This window comes from Sinohyriopsis cumingii, chromosome 1 (genome assembly GCF_028554795.1).
Source record: "Sinohyriopsis cumingii isolate HCF-2022 chromosome 1, ASM2855479v2, whole genome shotgun sequence".
Lineage (NCBI taxonomy): Eukaryota > Metazoa > Mollusca > Bivalvia > Unionida > Unionidae > Sinohyriopsis > Sinohyriopsis cumingii.
In genome coordinates, this window is record NC_142961.1 from 170,525,357 (window position 1) to 170,542,783 (window position 17,427).

Here is a 17,427-nt window from a genome sequence, read left to right on the forward strand (position 1 = left end):
TTGGATTAAATCATTTAATTTCATACTAAGTCATTTTATTAAATACCAAATCATTTGCGATCTGAATTAATCATTTAATTTGTTGGATTAAATGATTTAATTTCATACTACATAAATTCATTAAATGCCACATCATTTGGGATCTGAATCAATCATTTAATTTGTTGCATTAAATGATTTAATTTCATACTACATAAATTCATTAAATGCCACATCATTTGGAATCTGAATTAATAATTCCGTTTGTTGGATTAAATCATTTAATTTCACACTTCATACTAAGTCATTTCACTAAATACCACATCATTTGGGATCTGAATTAATCATATAATTTGTTGGGGTAAATCATTTAATTTCATGCAAAGTCATTTCATTAAATACCACGTCACTTGGAATCCGAATTAATCATTCCATTGTTGGGGTAAATCATTTAGTTTCATACTACATAATTTCATTTAATATCACCTCATTTGGAATCTAAATTCATAATTCCGTTTTATTCTTCAAATCATTTCTTATGAGACCACACCATTTGGAATCTAGATTTATCATTTCATTTGCTGAATCAAATCATTTGATTCATACTGCATCATTGGATCAATGCAATTTTGGCGATAACGGCTGCCCATATGTATTGGTTAATGATACATATAACTTGCTAAGCTGTCTTTGTAATGATTACTTGTAGATTTGGATCTATTTGACAATAGATGAGTGAATGTATTTTACAAAAACAACATATCTTTCATTCTTCACTGTTTTCAATAGTATTTTTAATATTTTCACGAGGTTGAAGGACGTTAAAAAACAACGTGAAAGCAATGTTCAAGCAAAATCACCAAACCATGATGCCATAACGTAATATAACAAACGTTGCCCATAACAAAAAAAAACAGCATTGCTGCAAATTTTAAATTTTAGCTGGAGAGAGAGAGAGAGAGGGCTATCTAGGATATGATATGGATAGGCATGTCGAATTTATGGAAATGCAGCTGAACATAGCTAACACTTCTTACTTTTCCCCAATACATTTACGGTGATGTGAATGGAAGCTAATTGTGAGGTAAAATGCTGACCGCAGCCTGACGTTACCGAGGTGAAAAGATGACAGATGAAACTACGAATTATGCCCCGTACAATACATCAGCAACACGTGGCCACTTCCAAAAAATAAGATTTAGTAATTTTTTTTATTGATTTATCAGAACTTATTGGTAACCAGAACGTAGTTATTGATTACATAGCTCGCAGCAAACAAGCTTTTCGTAGCCTCCAGCTACTATGTAGAAAATGAGTTAATACCCATTTGATCGTGACCTACAAAATGTTGATCATATCGATAGGGCATACATATATGAAACAATAAAGAACATTCCTTTCTGTGTGATATCGAAGCAGAGGAACCATAATGAGCTGATAAAAAACAAAGGATATTTTTTCTGGTTTTTCTTGTTCCTTTTCCTCCCTCAAATCATTGTTAACAAAGCCAGCTTGAGAAACTATTATTCTTATTATCCACCCTAGAATCCAGATTTATTTATTCCTTTCAACTTCACTGTCATAAAAGTACATCTGTGAAGTAAGCACAAATGAATAACTATGTTAGTAAAGCAGAAGATGTAAGTCATAGTGACCGACTGATGCAATTTGCAGTTCTAACATAGATGCATCTAGTTATTAAGCTTCATACCTCTGAAATGAACATTATACACGAAATTTAACTTTTAAAAAATTTTCAACAAAGTCACAGAATCATCACATATAGGTCCAAGAGAACTATTTTTGCAATAAGAACATAATATGAATTAAATATGAACAACATTGATAATATCATTATTTAAAGTGTTTGTTGCATTCTCTTACAAGAATATTCACTTGCAAAACAAAACTGTGCGAAACTTAGGTCTGGTTAGCAATGTTCTTAATTTGCTGTTTCCATGGCAATATACTCCAAGCTGCCATAGAATACATGTAATTGTAGGGTTAAAAAGTTCCACAGACGTCACGTCAGTAGCGTAGCCACACTCGTCACTTTATTTTATCCATTTTTGCTGTAGAATATAACCAAATAGATTTTATATATCTTACTCCCCAAGACTAGAAATAAGCGAAACCCTCCACAAAGGAAAAGGGACACAAAAGACGGAAAGAATCTCCTGTATCACAGTAGTAGTAGTAGTAGTAGTAGTAGTGGATATAGTAGTTAGGACTCAAGTTGGTGTATTCTCTACTTTTTGATGCATATTCATATTATGTGTATCCCTATACGGAATGTTTTGGAGATGAATGAATGTTAACATAATTCATGCTTGGACGGTATAAGTTTTCTTATAAAATTCAATTGTTTATTCGTAACCCGAATTTTATAACACACGAAAATTAACTGGGGAATAATATCATGAAGATTTTCCCTTTTTTTCACAAAAGAGTGATAATTATAATAAGTTCGACAGTAACTAATTTGTTTTATTTTATCATTGTTTCTAAAATACCTATTCAGCAATATCATCTTTTATTTTATAGTTTCATGGGGGCAATATTTACCCTTGATAGGTATTTATTTCGCATCATCTATATTTGTACCATTCAACAAATGAATTAGAGATCAGATTTTTCAATCGTTAAGGATCACGTCATGAAATTTACAAACGCAAAATTCCGAAAAGAAACGACCGATGGCAAGCATTTGACAACATAGCTTATGCACCATATTTCGAAGCATTTCTTAAACCTGAATCTGTTACAAAAACGTCAGTAAAGCATCAACTACCCAACATGTATCTTAATATGATTCATTAATTTTTAATTCTTAGGTACGTTTAAAATTAGTCTGATAAATCATCCTCAAACCGGTATTGATACTGATGGACGGATTTGGGGGATGATCTGATGTATCCATTAATGCGTGCAGATGGTGCAGACAAATGTGTACACAACACATCTGTTCACACGAATTCATAATGTTTGTCTTTATTTGCATTCTGCATGTTTCAATGAGAATCGTAAGTGTCCATCATGTAGCTTTATCAAGTCTGCATGCTTTTGTCAAAAGGCTTGTGCGTCCTTAATTTGTTCTGATAGTTTAGACTAAATGTATAAACATTTCCTCATTATGTACCATGTCTACAACTTCCATGCTTTTGTTACTAGTTATGTGCGTCAAATGTTTGCGTTGAGATTGCTTGTGTAAGCACGTATTCATGGTTAATAGTATACCAATGTCCACAGTCTCCATACTTTTGTCAGTAACTGTGTACGTCCTTAGTTGGTACCGATACTTCATTCGGTCTGTGAAAGCATGTCCATGGTGTCCATTATATAACATTTGCTCACAGTCTCCGTGTTTTGGTCAATAGTTATGTGTGTCCTAAATTTGTATTCATAATACATTCATAGTTCATTCTTTCTGTAAGGATTTCATCGTTGTCCGTGACATACCATTTCCAACAGTCTCCACATTTTTGAAAACTATGATGTACGTCCAAAAGACCATCAATCTGAAGCCATGCGTTAAGTACTTTAATTGAATTTAACAAACAGCTTATATGTAATAAATATTATGAAACAAATACTAGAATCCAAAAGAATAAACTCAATGATAATGACAAAAAGAACAAAAAGAAAAAATAAAACAAAACAACCCACAAGGAACATATCATCCTGAGATTTCATAAATTATTTCGTTTCAGATTTATCTGTTGTTATCGACATGTTCTTGAATTATGAAGCATTGTAAAACATAAATTATTTGGTTTCAGATTTGCCTGTTGTAATCGACATGTTCTTGAATTAAGAAGCATTGTAAAACATAAATTATTTGGTTTCAGATTTACCTGTTGTTATCGACATGTTCTTGAATTATCAAGCATTGTAAAACATTAAACATTACCTCAGCTGAAAACAAAATAATTCGAAAACGATGTTCAATAAAGACAAGACCAAAAGTGAAAGCAGAGAAAATTTTGCATCGTAGACGATAGCTATTATTGAAAGAATAATAATACATGTAACTCTTGGACATCGATTAAACAGAGTGATAGAATAATAATAAGGCCTGGTTAAAGTAAAATATCACAAATAAAAACACAAGACATAAGTCTCTGAGTGGAAATTATAAATGTGGGAGGTAATATATCACGCTTAATGAAAGATAACTTTTAGATACTATAGACAGTTAGACAAGGATTTGTACTCCAGTTTCATATTGGCCTGTAACATCAGTGGATACAAACAATTCATGATTCGACCTTGACCTTGATCATATGACACTCTGAACATGGAAAATCTTTGCAACGACAGCATTAGAATGAGAAAGAATTTTCCAGGTGAATTTCAAAGATAATCATCCTTACCGGAAACAGTGTACTCATATTTGCCGCCAATAAACTGTGGAAGAGAGAAGATCAAACATCCAATAGACATCAGAACTATACCGGTTGCTAGAATCCTTGGCTTATGCCTCCGTTCACCGAAATATCCAATGAAGAAGTAACATAAAAAGGCACCGAAGTCGTTGCTACTGGCGATGAGTCCAGAGCGGGAGCTTGACAGGGCGTATCTTTTCTCCAGAGCGGGAATGATTACGTTTATTATTCCATTCACTAAAAATCCCTCGAAAAAGTTGAAAACACATTGCCAAAACACGTGCCACCTGATGGTGTTGAAGCGCTGAAGATATCTGCAAATCATTTTAATGGAATTAGGACCACAACCCTCTCATCATGTTCAATCACAAAATGTATTATTATAAAAAAAGTGTAGAAAGAATCCACAAAATGAATTTCTACCATACGGTAACATAATTATTATACGAAATAATTTCACAATACCATTTTAAATTTTTAAGACGGACAATGATAAGAACTCTACTCGGTAACAGCTATATCACATCTGTGTGTGGCATAACTTGGATCGTCGCCTGTTGAATGCAATAAAGATGTTACTGTCTCGGTCATGTGCAAATATCCTGAATTGGCATTTATCCCATTATTTGAAGAAAAACAATATATGGGCTTAAAAAGTTTCAACAGATTTCGCAAATGATACTAGTTTATGAAAGTTTTTTTTTTTTAATACAACACATAACTGCCAGTGAAATTGTATATTTTGGCAGACATCTTCTACATAATCTTTCCATTTGAGCAGACAGAAGTTTATATAGTCACTTACCTGAGTTTGAGGGAGAAGCATCCATATTGTTCATCCTCTTGAAACTCTTCCGTATGTCTGTATCCCGGTCCAGGTGGCGCGTCAGTGAGAGAAGCCGAATCCTTTCAAAAAGATAGTCGTGCATGTAAATTTTGCTTTGAGTGTTGCAGTATATATTTATATACGAACCAACTAACACCAACATATTGAATGCTATCCTATTATGTAACGTACTGAAAAAAATGTTTACTCAAACACCTACTGAAATTTAATCCCATTTGCTTGCATGCAGTTCACTGCTAGTAAATTACATTTAAAGTTTCTAGAATGCATACACACACAGTTAAAGTTTCTAGAATGTGTACACACACAGTGTGCATATCTGCTTTATCATATACGCTACCTTGGTCAACAAAATCAGAAAAAATTCACTTTTACAAGTGTTCGACATCGACACTCATATTGTAATAAATTTTTGGGTATGCGCATTTGTTTATAGCTCTCCGTTTTAAGGATTTATTGGATTTTTGATTATGGGAAGTCGGTGCCGAGAAGATATTCCTCAGACCAAAATAATTAGCCATTTACTAAGGGCAAACATCACGGAGTGAAGTGTTAGTGAATTTCCCTGATACTTTGGTTTACCTTCGTTGAATTCAGACCTGAGCCGCATGATTGTCCCTGAGTTCAATAATTCCTATTAAAATCTAGTTCTGTAAATCGATTGTGTCAATCCAGGTGCAGTATTTATGATTGGAAACTGGTAAATTATACAATGGAATAAACGAGAAGGGACTGTTCTGTCGTCAGTAGGCACCGTTTATTGTTGCTATGGTGGTAAATATGGTACAAAGTTAAAGGCGAAATGTGGCTTAAAATCATGATTTGACTGGCATAAGGTGGCGTAGTAAAAACAGTTCCCTGTATTAGGTGGTTCAGTTGTATAGTTTTACGGCGTGAAATACTGGCGGTACGTTACGGAAAGAATGAAGAGAATGCATGCAGTTGTGCGGTTGACAGACAATTGGGAACTTGTGAGATTTGTGGTCTTGTATTAATTAGAGTAAAATTACAGATTGGACACGTTGGACTTTCCAGTTTACAACAGTAGTTGTATGGGAGTCTTTGGAATCAGGGGAAACTTATGATTTCTAGCGGGATTCGCGGCAGGGTTTGACATCGCTCGGTCAAGAAATCCCTTTGATTGTGACAATATACAGACGTATTGACGCTGAAGAGCTTATAAGATTACCTGTGGTCTGTCGTCCGTCCTTTCGCACAAGTTTGTTATATCTACTGCTCCTAAACTAATTGGAGGCTTGCCATGAAACTTACACACACATTCATCCCAAGGTCTTATTAATCTTTAATAATAATGGTGTTGCTCGACATCCAGTATGGTGCCCGTCGGACATCCAATATGGTCGCCACAGCAGCCATCTTCAAAATCTAGTTATCGTCTCTCATCATAATGAGATGACAACATAACTATACCGGTTGCCAGTATCCTCTGCTTATGCCTCTGTTCCCCAAACTATCAACTGAAGGTATAACACTCAAGGACACCGAAGTCATTGCTACTGGAGATAAGTCCTGACCGGAAATTTAACAGAATGTAACGTTTCTCCAGAGAGGTAATTATGGCATTTATTATTCCATTCACTACTGTCACAGAATTGTGTATATTTATTGTTTATGTATATTTGAAATAAAATGTACTCGGGTTTAGTTTCTGTGTACATCGTTACCTGAGGATGGATTATTTATATCGTACATCATTTCGATATAGTGAGTTCGGTTCACTCCATGCTGCACGAGCAATGTGCTTACTATGGGAAAACCGAGGTACCTTGAGCGCATAGGCCATGCACTGCAACACAGCCAGTGTACTTACATGCTTTTGGTAGAGTCTAACTTCACATTACGAAAAGTCTTGTCAGTGAGCAGTCCACATTACGACGCAATATCTCCAGCGGTGGAGCTGAGAGGGGTGAAGGGGTGAGGAAGTGATAGAGCGATAGTGACAGAGCTGTACTGTATCTTTGCTGTGTTTGTACCGTACTGAAGGTGTTGATTTATCCGTAGTGCTTATCTGAGTTGGTATATACCCGGTGTGCTGCTGCCGATGGTGACGTTGGCCCGGAGGAAGATAGTAGTTATCTCGTGGTGAGGGACCAAAGCTTCGGGACCAACGGATCTGCAGGGAACAAAGAGGGTTCTACGCATCTTTGGGTACACCGGGAGGGGCGGACAATTCGTGGTGGCTCCTTGACCATCTGGCAGAGCGGTGGGCTGAAAATACCTTGTGGTTGTGAATTGGACGCAGCAAGATGTGTTCCAATTTATGAAATCATTTATCACTATTTGAGTGAAAACTTGTCATTGTTTATGTGAAACCTTATCATTTGAAATTCATGTATCATTGGTTGATTAATTATTATTTCTTTTATTTTGCGTTTACTTTGTTTAATTTCATTTCATTTATTATTGTTGACAATTCGTTTTAAATTGCATCTTACAATTCGTTCCAGTTGGGAACCGTATCATTTTTCATTAAATCTGTCATTTAACTTATTGCACATCATTGTGTTAAAAATCCAGTGTTGGAATTTATGCGCACGAGTTTGGCTTAGGGTTTTTCTATCTTTAATTAGATACAAAAACATCTTATTTTCGTTATCATTCTTAGTGTCTTCATTGTAGCAATCTGACCCTAATCAGATTCAGCCTGTTAAAACTACAAAACCCTCGAACAATCTGAAAAAGTTATAAATGAAACTTCTGCCTATCTTATATATGTTATGGATGCCAGGGCAGCCACCGTGATAACCTTATCATTACTTTCCTATTGAAATAGGGTTCTCACCAGAAGACTTCATATATCTCGGATTCTGTTATTGATTCTAAATTAAAACGGTGCTGATCTGGCTTCCAGTATAGCCACAATCTTGTCACTGCCACTTCCCCTTAATTGACGATCTTCTTAATATGCGGATGTCTCCAAGCACTTTTTATGATGTCTTATGGTTTTAACGAAATATGGTTCCAATCTAACCTCTAAAAATGTCGTGCCATTGTGACCATCTTAAATATTGTTATCGTCACTCTTCCTCACATTAACATGGGATTTTAACCGTCTTTTTAGGATGTGTGGTTACTCCTGAATGAAAATGGTGCAGACTCGAATCCATTATGGTGGCAATGGAATCCATCTTAAAATGTATTTATTCCTAATCCTCCTAAACGGAAAGTCATACCGACTTTGGGTTTGCACCAGAAGACTCTTATGTTCTCTCATGGGTTCTAAATAAAAATGGTGCCAACCTGACATCCAATATAGACACCATAGCGGCTATCATTACAATCTTTCTATCGCTTGTAAATATCATATATTGCTTCAAAACTCAGCAGTTAAAGAAAAACGGTCTTATCCTAAATTCCTGGAAGTTCTTTTCGGCCAATAAAGCAAATTTCTTCAAGGATTCATATCTATAAACCCATACAACATTGTGACAAAGTATCAAACATTCTTTATGGGAAGAAAAACAGGTAAGGAGATCTAGAAATACATTTTACGAATTTTGCATGCTCTAAAGCAACTAAGGTTCCGATTTAGTAACACTTGGGGTCGCAAATGACATTTGGTGGTCGATGGGAAAGTAACATTACAGTTTCCAGCTCCAAACAAGTAGGACACTTGATTGGAATTATGACACCACAGTGTCATATTTTTACGAGAATATAGTGTCAATTGAAAATTAACAGTATGGCCCTATAATGTCAGTTTTATAAAGGGATATGGGGTCAGTGTGAAATTATAACTATGACCACATATAGTCAACGTTCTACTAAAGGGAATCGCAGGAATATGTGGTCAATGAGAGTGAATATCCTGACCTTGTAGGGTCATTTTATACATAGTGAAATCAAGGGAATATGGGGTCTACTCAAATTCCCATGTATGATTCTATATTCATCGTGTGTATGTAGAAATTCGAATGTATAAGGACTATTCCGTTGGAAGGTTAACCTGCAACATTGTAGCAAGTTTATCAAAACATGTACTTTGATTCATTTAGTTATATTCTCTTTTTGTGGTTGATAGTATGTAAGTATGATTTGTGCTGATGTGGACATTCCTACTATTTTCTCTCTTTAAACCATACGTTTGTTAGTATATCAGTATATCTAGCTATATTCCCTTTTACCGTGTGATAGTATATACGTCTGATATGTCTGTACGTTCGTGTAAAACATTCCTACCTTTTTCTCTCTTGACGCCCCAAGTGTGATATAGTCTGAACGTATCTCTGTGTGATATTACATAAATTTGTATGTGTGTCGTGTGGGTATCAGCATAAGTTGTATGCCTGTGTGCTAATGTGAACATTCATACTCTTTACCTCTTTCATCGCATCTTTGGATATATATGAATGGATTTCCATGTGTAATTCGAAGTTTAAAAAATTTGAGTCCGTTTACAAGGGAACTATATTGTCAAAATTAAATTTACTAACCAACACGTTATTTGAGTGACCAACATCCACTTATCTACTGACAACACCCACAGTTACTAACCAACGTACGAGTTGAGTGACATGGTAGGATGTAAAAGATGGGAGGTGAAATATAAATCGAACCTTATTTAAACAAAACTGAATTCCCTACTACTCATATCCTACTATCACGTCCCTATCGTCGCCTTATAAGCAGAACTACCAACCCCTAACACCCTTATAATTACTATAACCCTACAAGTGAAGTACGAGGAGAGAAAATGGTATTAATATACACACAGTACACATACAAACATCTCATATACTTTCATAAACACGAGAAAAGGGTAGGAATAATTCAAACGCACCATCTACTATCTGACTATCATGTCCTATCGTTTCTCTGTAACTATCAGAAATGTCTTGAGATACAAATGCAGGTTGAGATTCTGTATTTAGATTTTGATGAAAATGCTAATGGTGACCTGAGGTCAAGTAGAGGACTGTATAATCGTGTTTATATAAAAATTATTCATTCCTGCTCTAAAATCTGAGCAGAAACGGTTGTAATCTTGTCATGTCCAGTATGTCACTTGGTCTGGAAATTATTGATTCAAGTTATTTTTTTAAAGTTATTTTCCTCTAGACGTACAAAGTCCTCAAAAATAAAATTTTTGGAAATAGAGACTTGGATTTGTAGTGAAATTCAAATAAGGATATATTCTTTGATTGATTTATTTTGGAACACCACTGAAGTTTATTCAGAACTTTAATCATTAGGACTTGTGTTAGACATTATAGGGCTATTTGGTATTTGAGTCACAATAGAAGCAGTTCATTTTTTTGTTGTTGCATTCTTCACTTCAAATTCTAGGAAAAAATTATTTATTGAATTTTATAAAAATTGTTTGTTTTCGCTCTTTTCTGTTACTTTCTTTAAGACCATAGGGTCGTGAGATAAATTGGATGCTTGTCCGGGATACGAGTTTCTCTAAAATATTTCAGAAAACTTTGTTTTTGTAATTTAAATTCGCCTTGTTTTGAAATTTTCAGAATCCCATGAATTATTTTACATTCAGTGAAACCAGCAAGCTGTTACAATATCATCGAAAGCGGAGAACATTTTTTCAAATCCTACCTAGGAATGATTAGACACCTTGAAAAAGGATGAATTGCTTCTGCTTACCAGAAAATATGATCTTTATGAGGCGAAGGCGTCTTTAACGAATCAGAAAATAAAAAATATTTTGGTCCGGTATTTGGTTTGAAAGCATACTTTAGATAAATGTTCTTTCTGTTTTATTAGTAAGTCTCCATCTGGCTTTAACTTGCAAGTTATGGAATTGAAATTAAAATAAAGACTGAAATTGAGTTAAAAACGTTTGAGTTTCAGAAAGAGAAAGAAGAGAGATGCACAAATTCAGTTGGAGAAAGACGAAAGGGAGAGAGACAAATACAATTGCAGTTGCCGAGAAAGAGACACAGAGAGAGACAGATACAGAAACAGAGAGAGAGAGAGAGACAGAGACAGAGACAGAGAGACAGAGAGAGAGAGACAGAGACAGAGAAGATAGGCTAATACAAATAAAGATGCAATGTGAAAAAGAAGAGAGAAATACAGGGAGAAAGAGAAAAGGAAGAAAGGGAATTTCAGGTTACACTAAAAGAATTAGAGGTGGCAAGTGAAAAAGGACCTCCCCACCCCACTTTACATACAAGCTCAGGTTTTGATGTGACTAAGAAAATTAGGTTAGAACCCCCTTTGAAAGAAAAAGAAGTGGATAAATATTTTTTTCATTTTGAAAACATTGCTGAAAATTTGAAATGGACAAAAAAGCAGTGGATCCTGTTATTACAAAGTGCTCTTTTTGTCAAAGCTCGTAATATCTACATCTCCCTGTCAGTACAGGAAAGTGGTGATTATGGTCTGGTTGAGAAATGTATCTTGAACGGTTATGAGTTGGTGCCTGAGGCTTATCGACAAAAGTGTAGAAACTATTAAAAACAATGCACAAACCCATGTCGAATTTGCCAGAGGAAAAAAAATCAAGTATTTGATAGGTGATGCATAGCAAAGAAACTTGGCCAAGATTACGAAAACCTCAGACAACTCCTATCAGCTGAACAGTTCAAGAGTTGCGTCCATAGTGACGTTAAGACTTACCTTGAAGAGCATAAGGTCAAAACTATAGAAAATGCTGCTCGTAAAGCTGATGACGATTCCTTATCTCATAAATTTTCTTTTGTCAGGAAGTCTTCCACTCAGCAGTTATCTGATAGAAAACTATTTCAGTCTAGTAAGAGTCCTTCCAAATCTCAATCTGGCACAACTATTAAGAATCAAGTTTCTGATAAGACTGATCAAAATTCATTATCTCTTCCTACGTGCACCTATTGCAAGATAAAAGGGCACGTGTTTTCTGATTGCTATAGATTGAAAAATAAGCAACAGAATCAAAACAGACCTATTCCAAATGTTCTTATTTCTAAGAGATAACGATCACGGTCAAGTACTGAAAGTAGTACATTTGTTGGGTTTACCAAACTCCAGTTTGATTTTATTATTGAAAATTATGAACCATTCACGTCGAAAGGTTCTATATTACTGATTGGTGATTCTGCCATTCCTATCCCTATTAAACTGTTAAGGGAGACGTGAGCTTCTCAGAGACTTTTATTATCGGTTACTTTGCCTCTTTCTGAGAAGTCTTTGATAAGAGTGTTCTTATTCAGCAAGTAGAGTGCGGCTGTTTAATGTACCTCTCCAGTGTGTAAATTTGTCATCTGACTTAGTCTCAGGACCCGGGACAGTCGGGATAGTGTAGTCTTGACCCATCGAGGGTATTCATTTATTACTAGGCAATGACCTCACTGGAGATAAGGTTGTGGTTAATCCAATTTGCAACTTATAAGCCTTGTTTGGATCAGAAATCTGATCCTGAGAAAAATGAAATCCCTGATGTATACCCATCTTGTACCGTTATTAGAGCTTTTCCAAAGGAAGCTTTTGATAATGATGTTGATCAGGAAAATATTCCTTTAGCTGACACATGTATTGGTCAGGCTTTTGATGAGGTGTCTTTTTATTCTTGTTTGGATCAATCAAAAGGTTTTGATCACAACGATCCTCTTTTAACTACTCAATATTTTCAGTTTAATCAGAGCGACACACGACAATCAATTGTCATCGAACAGAAAAAGTTATTGAGATCTCCTGTTTGTTTCAGAGGACTATCAGCGAAAAGTAAGCCACATTACTATCTGTTTGTTATTTTGTTATAAATGGGGTTCTTATGACAAAATGGAAACCACCTGAGGTACCTGCTAGTGACGAGAGATCAGTGAGCTTTCAAAGTGTAGTTGCAAAGTCGTATAGACAATAAATTCTTAGTTTTGCCATGAAACTCCTTTGTCTGGTCATTGAGGGGTCAGTAAGGCTTTTCACATGATCTAAAATCATTTTTATTTGCCAAAAATTAAAAGTTATATTTTTAAATCCTGTAGGTCTTGTCAAATGGTAGGAAACCCCAATCAGAAAATATCTAAGGCTCATCTGGAATCTATTCTTGCATCTGATTAATCCTTTATCAGCATATTGGTCGATTGTGTCGGCCCCTTACCGAAGATCAAGTCGTGCAACCAATACCATGTGTGTTTCCACAACATTCCCAGATGCTATTCCGTTGAGGAATGTTAAAACTAAAAAAATTGTAAAGGCTTTGATAAAGTTGTTTTTACTCAATTTGACCTGCCTAAATATGTCCAATCTGATCAAGGGTCAAATGTTATGTCAAGAAATTTCCAGAAAGCTATGTATAAATTCGGCACCTAGCATTTCAGGTCGTATGCCTGAAAGCCAACGGGGCTTGAGAAAGATTTTATCAAACTATGACAAATATGACTCGATCATGTTGTTTTGATACTGGAAAAGATTGGGAAGAATGCGTTCATTAACTGTTGTTTGCTGTTAGGGAATCAGTTCAGGAATATTTATGATTTAGTCCCCTTAAACTAGTTTTTGGGACATACTGTTCGTGAACCAATGAAATTGTTAAAATATAAACTTCTCTCAAATGAACATACATAAATTAATCTTCTCGACTCTGTTTCTAATTTTAAATCTAAGTAATATAGGCCTCTAAAGTTGTTAGAACTAATCTGAACTCTGCTGAGTCAAAAATGAAATTAAGGTATGACAAAAATACAAAGGAAATGAGTTTTCAGCCTGGTGATAGAGTTATGGCTCTCTTGTCCTTTCCTCAAAGTCATCTTCAAACTAAGTATTATGGTCCTTACACAGTTAAAAAAAAGTCAGACTGTAATGACTTTGGTGTAACCAGTTTTCAGAATTCATTCAGAAAGTATTAATAATCTGGACCAGAAACATTCACATCTGCACCAACAAGAAAAGGGTGAACTAAAACAGTTATTATTTGAATATGAGCACTTGTTTCCATATGTACCTCTACCAACAAATAAAATCTACCATGACGTTGTAGATTCCACACCTGTGAAACAGAATCTTTATATGATCAACCCTCTCAAATAGGAATGTTCGAAAAAGAAGTTCATTATTTGTTGGAGAAAGACTTCATAAAATTGAGTAACAGTAACTGGAGTTCACTTTGCTTTCGTGTACCAAAACCAGATAATACTTTCCTTATGTGCGCAGACTATGGAAAAGCGAATAGTGTGACAAAAAGAGATTCATTTCCATTGCCAAGAGTCGATGACTGCACTAACAAAATTGGAAATGCAAAATATGTCACCAAATTAGACCTTCTGAAAGGATTCTGGCAAATTCCGCTGACGGAAACGGCAAAAGAAATTTCGGCATTCGCAAATCCAGAAGGACTTTATCAATATAAAGTATGGCCGTTTGGGATTAAAGGATCGCCTTGTACTTTTCCACATTTAATGAACTTGATTACAATAGGTCTAGATAATTGCGATGCGAGACGTTTTTCAGTGCTTGAGTTACATTTTTAGGGCATATCGTAGGACATGGACAACTTAAACCTATATATGCTAAGGTCAAGGCTATTTCTTAATTCCCTGTTCCTATCAATAAAAAGCCACTGATGAAATTTTTGGGTATAGATGGATATTATCGTAAACAAATTTTGCGCCAAGTTTTCCATAATTGCTGAAACCCTGACAAATTTGTTGAGCAAGAAAACCAAGTTTCATTGGTCCGAAAAATGTCAGGAGGGTTTTGATAAGTTAAAGGTCATAATTAAAAGTGCACCAGTTCTTACAGCTCCTAATTTCAGTCAATCATTTAAAATATCCGTTGATGCAAGTGATATTGGGGTCGGTAAAGCATTGAGTCAAGAAGACAAAAATGGTGTAGATCATCCAGTGTGCTATTTCCTAAGAAATTAAACAAATACCAGAGAAATTAGTCCACAATCGAGAAGGAATGTTTGCGTTGTTATTGGCTTTGCAACACTTTGATTTGCATATTAGTTCAGCTCCTTCTCCGATTATTGTGTTTAGCAATCGCCACTTCCTTTCTTTCAATGAAAACAAAAATCAGAGATTATTAAGGTTAAGTTTGATGTTGCAGGAATGCAATATTAACATCAGGCACATAAAAAAGAAAGACCATCGTAACGCGGATACACTTTCACCTTTATAGAAATACTATATCGTTTCATCTTCTGTAAATTTTTATCACATGTATGTTTGACATGTATATTTGACTCATAGATTAAAAAGCTTTATTTCATAAATCATTCTTTTTATTTATGAGAGAAGGTGTGATGTATATTTAATTTGCATTGTTTGTTGGTTAATTATTTCCCCATTTTTATTCATTATATGCTACGGATACTTGCATTTTGGACTAGACCTTGTCTAAAATCAAGTTAATTTTCTACCTGTCTTAAATAATTGATTTCTGTTTTGTAAACAACAGGTGTCTCTCAATCTGGGTGAAGAAACATTGGATATTCCTCATGAAATCCAGGGTCTATCTGCTTTTTGGCACATTTTATAACAGAATTTCAGTAACAGATATTGTAATTAAAACTACGATTTTATCTTGTAAACATTCCATGATGAAATTTTCCATTACATAATAGTCTTTCTTGGAAAACGCTCATTGTGACTCGAGGTCAAGTAGAGGACTATATAATCTTGCTTATCTAGAGATGTTTTGTTCGTGCTGTAAGATATGAGTAGAATCAGTGGTATTATTGTTGTGTACAGTATTTAATTTTGGGCTGCAATTTATTTACTTAAATTAGTTCATTCAAGTTGGTTTTCTCCGGAAATGTTAAGGGCTCAAAAATAACATTTTTGGACATTTAGACTTGAATTTATAGTGGAATTAATATAAGGATATATTCTTGGATTGCATTATTGTGATTCAACAAAATACAGTTGGCACATCGCTGAAACACAGGCCATCACAGGCACATAAACACTTCCAGCGTTTGATTTATTTTGGAATAACACTAAAGTTTATTCAGAACTTTAATCATTAAGACTTGTGTCAGAAATTCTATGATTTTTGGAGATTTAATTCGTAATACTGAAAGTTCTTTCTACATTTTTTACTTTGCATTCTAGGGAAATAAAAATTTGTTGAAATTTACAAAACTTATTTGTTTGCACTCTTTTCTGTTACATTGTTCAAGACCACAGAATCGTGATAAATTATTTAAAGTTAAAATTCTAACAAAACTAAATGCTTGGAAAATCATCTTTTAAAATGGTACTTTAGTAGTGCCTTTGCTATTTAAATATCGTGTCCATGATCTCTGGTAATTTAGCAGGTCTGCTAAATTCAATAAATAAGGAGAGTACAAACTGTCATGTGAGATATAGTCACAAACGAGCTTGATTTGCGCCTGATACTCTCGTTTCAACTGGAAGAAACACAAACTCAGAAAAACCAGTGATGAACATGCGGAACTTTCTACAGGAACTTTGGTGAGTCTGAGTATGTGTATGCTGTCATTCAAAAATAGCAGATCAGACATGAAAATAATCAATGAATACTATAGTGGGATTTTCTCTATTCGTTGATTTCTCTCTCTCTCTCTCTCTCTCTCTCTCTCTCTCTCTCTCTCACACACACACACACACATACACACACACAGACACATACACACACACACACACACACACAATTTGATCAATGTTTAGGACAACATTTTTCGGTTTGCTAACTGATTCATTCTCCCCATGCCTTGGTTTGATAGAACGAGTATTTATTTCCAAGTGTGTGTGTGTGTGTGTGTGTGTGTGTGTGTGCGTGGGTGTGTAAGGGATCAAAATTGTTCTTTTCTTGACCAATACAGACACTCAATGTACTATGCACAGCTTCAAGGTACTTTACTTTTGCGGTTTAAACAAATCAATAAAAAGATAATGGGATAATGGAACACACCACTTTTATGTTAAAGGACATCAAACCTTACGGCAATCTTGTCTGTTGTGTTGTTATCATCGTATTCTATATACACGGGATACTGCAAAAGCTCACAGGTTCAAACAGTGAACATCATATGTACCATGCATCACAGACGATCTTCCCAGAGGCTCCCTTTACTCTAACAACCCCTGAATTAAAAATTAATTCCAGTATGGACTCGTTTACAGCTAGCTGAAACACCAGACCTCAATTACATTTATTTTGCCGGAGAGTTGTTGATGCTCGTTATTGCTGTTTTGTAATCCTTTTAACTTATGCCACGCTGAAGGGAAAATATTACAAATTTCACAACATTCGCACAATCAAGTCTTGCTTTTTCCTAGGAGATAAAATAGAGAA

The 17,427-nt window shown here is 35.0% G+C and overlaps 1 protein-coding gene across 1 annotated transcript in view; it reads right to left on the bottom strand.

The window, feature by feature from the left end:
- The window catches only part of LOC149808374 (solute carrier organic anion transporter family member 4A1-like), a 95,621-nt gene that overhangs the window by 50,719 nt on the left and 27,475 nt on the right, over positions 1-17,427 (bottom strand). The window contains exons 2-3 of the mRNA XM_089976384.1: positions 5,170-5,270; positions 4,353-4,678 (exon numbers count right to left, since the gene is read on the bottom strand). Coding sequence (XP_089832510.1) covers positions 4,353-4,678; positions 5,170-5,270 — 427 coding nt within the window. The remainder of the gene's footprint in view (positions 1-4,352; positions 4,679-5,169; positions 5,271-17,427) is intronic.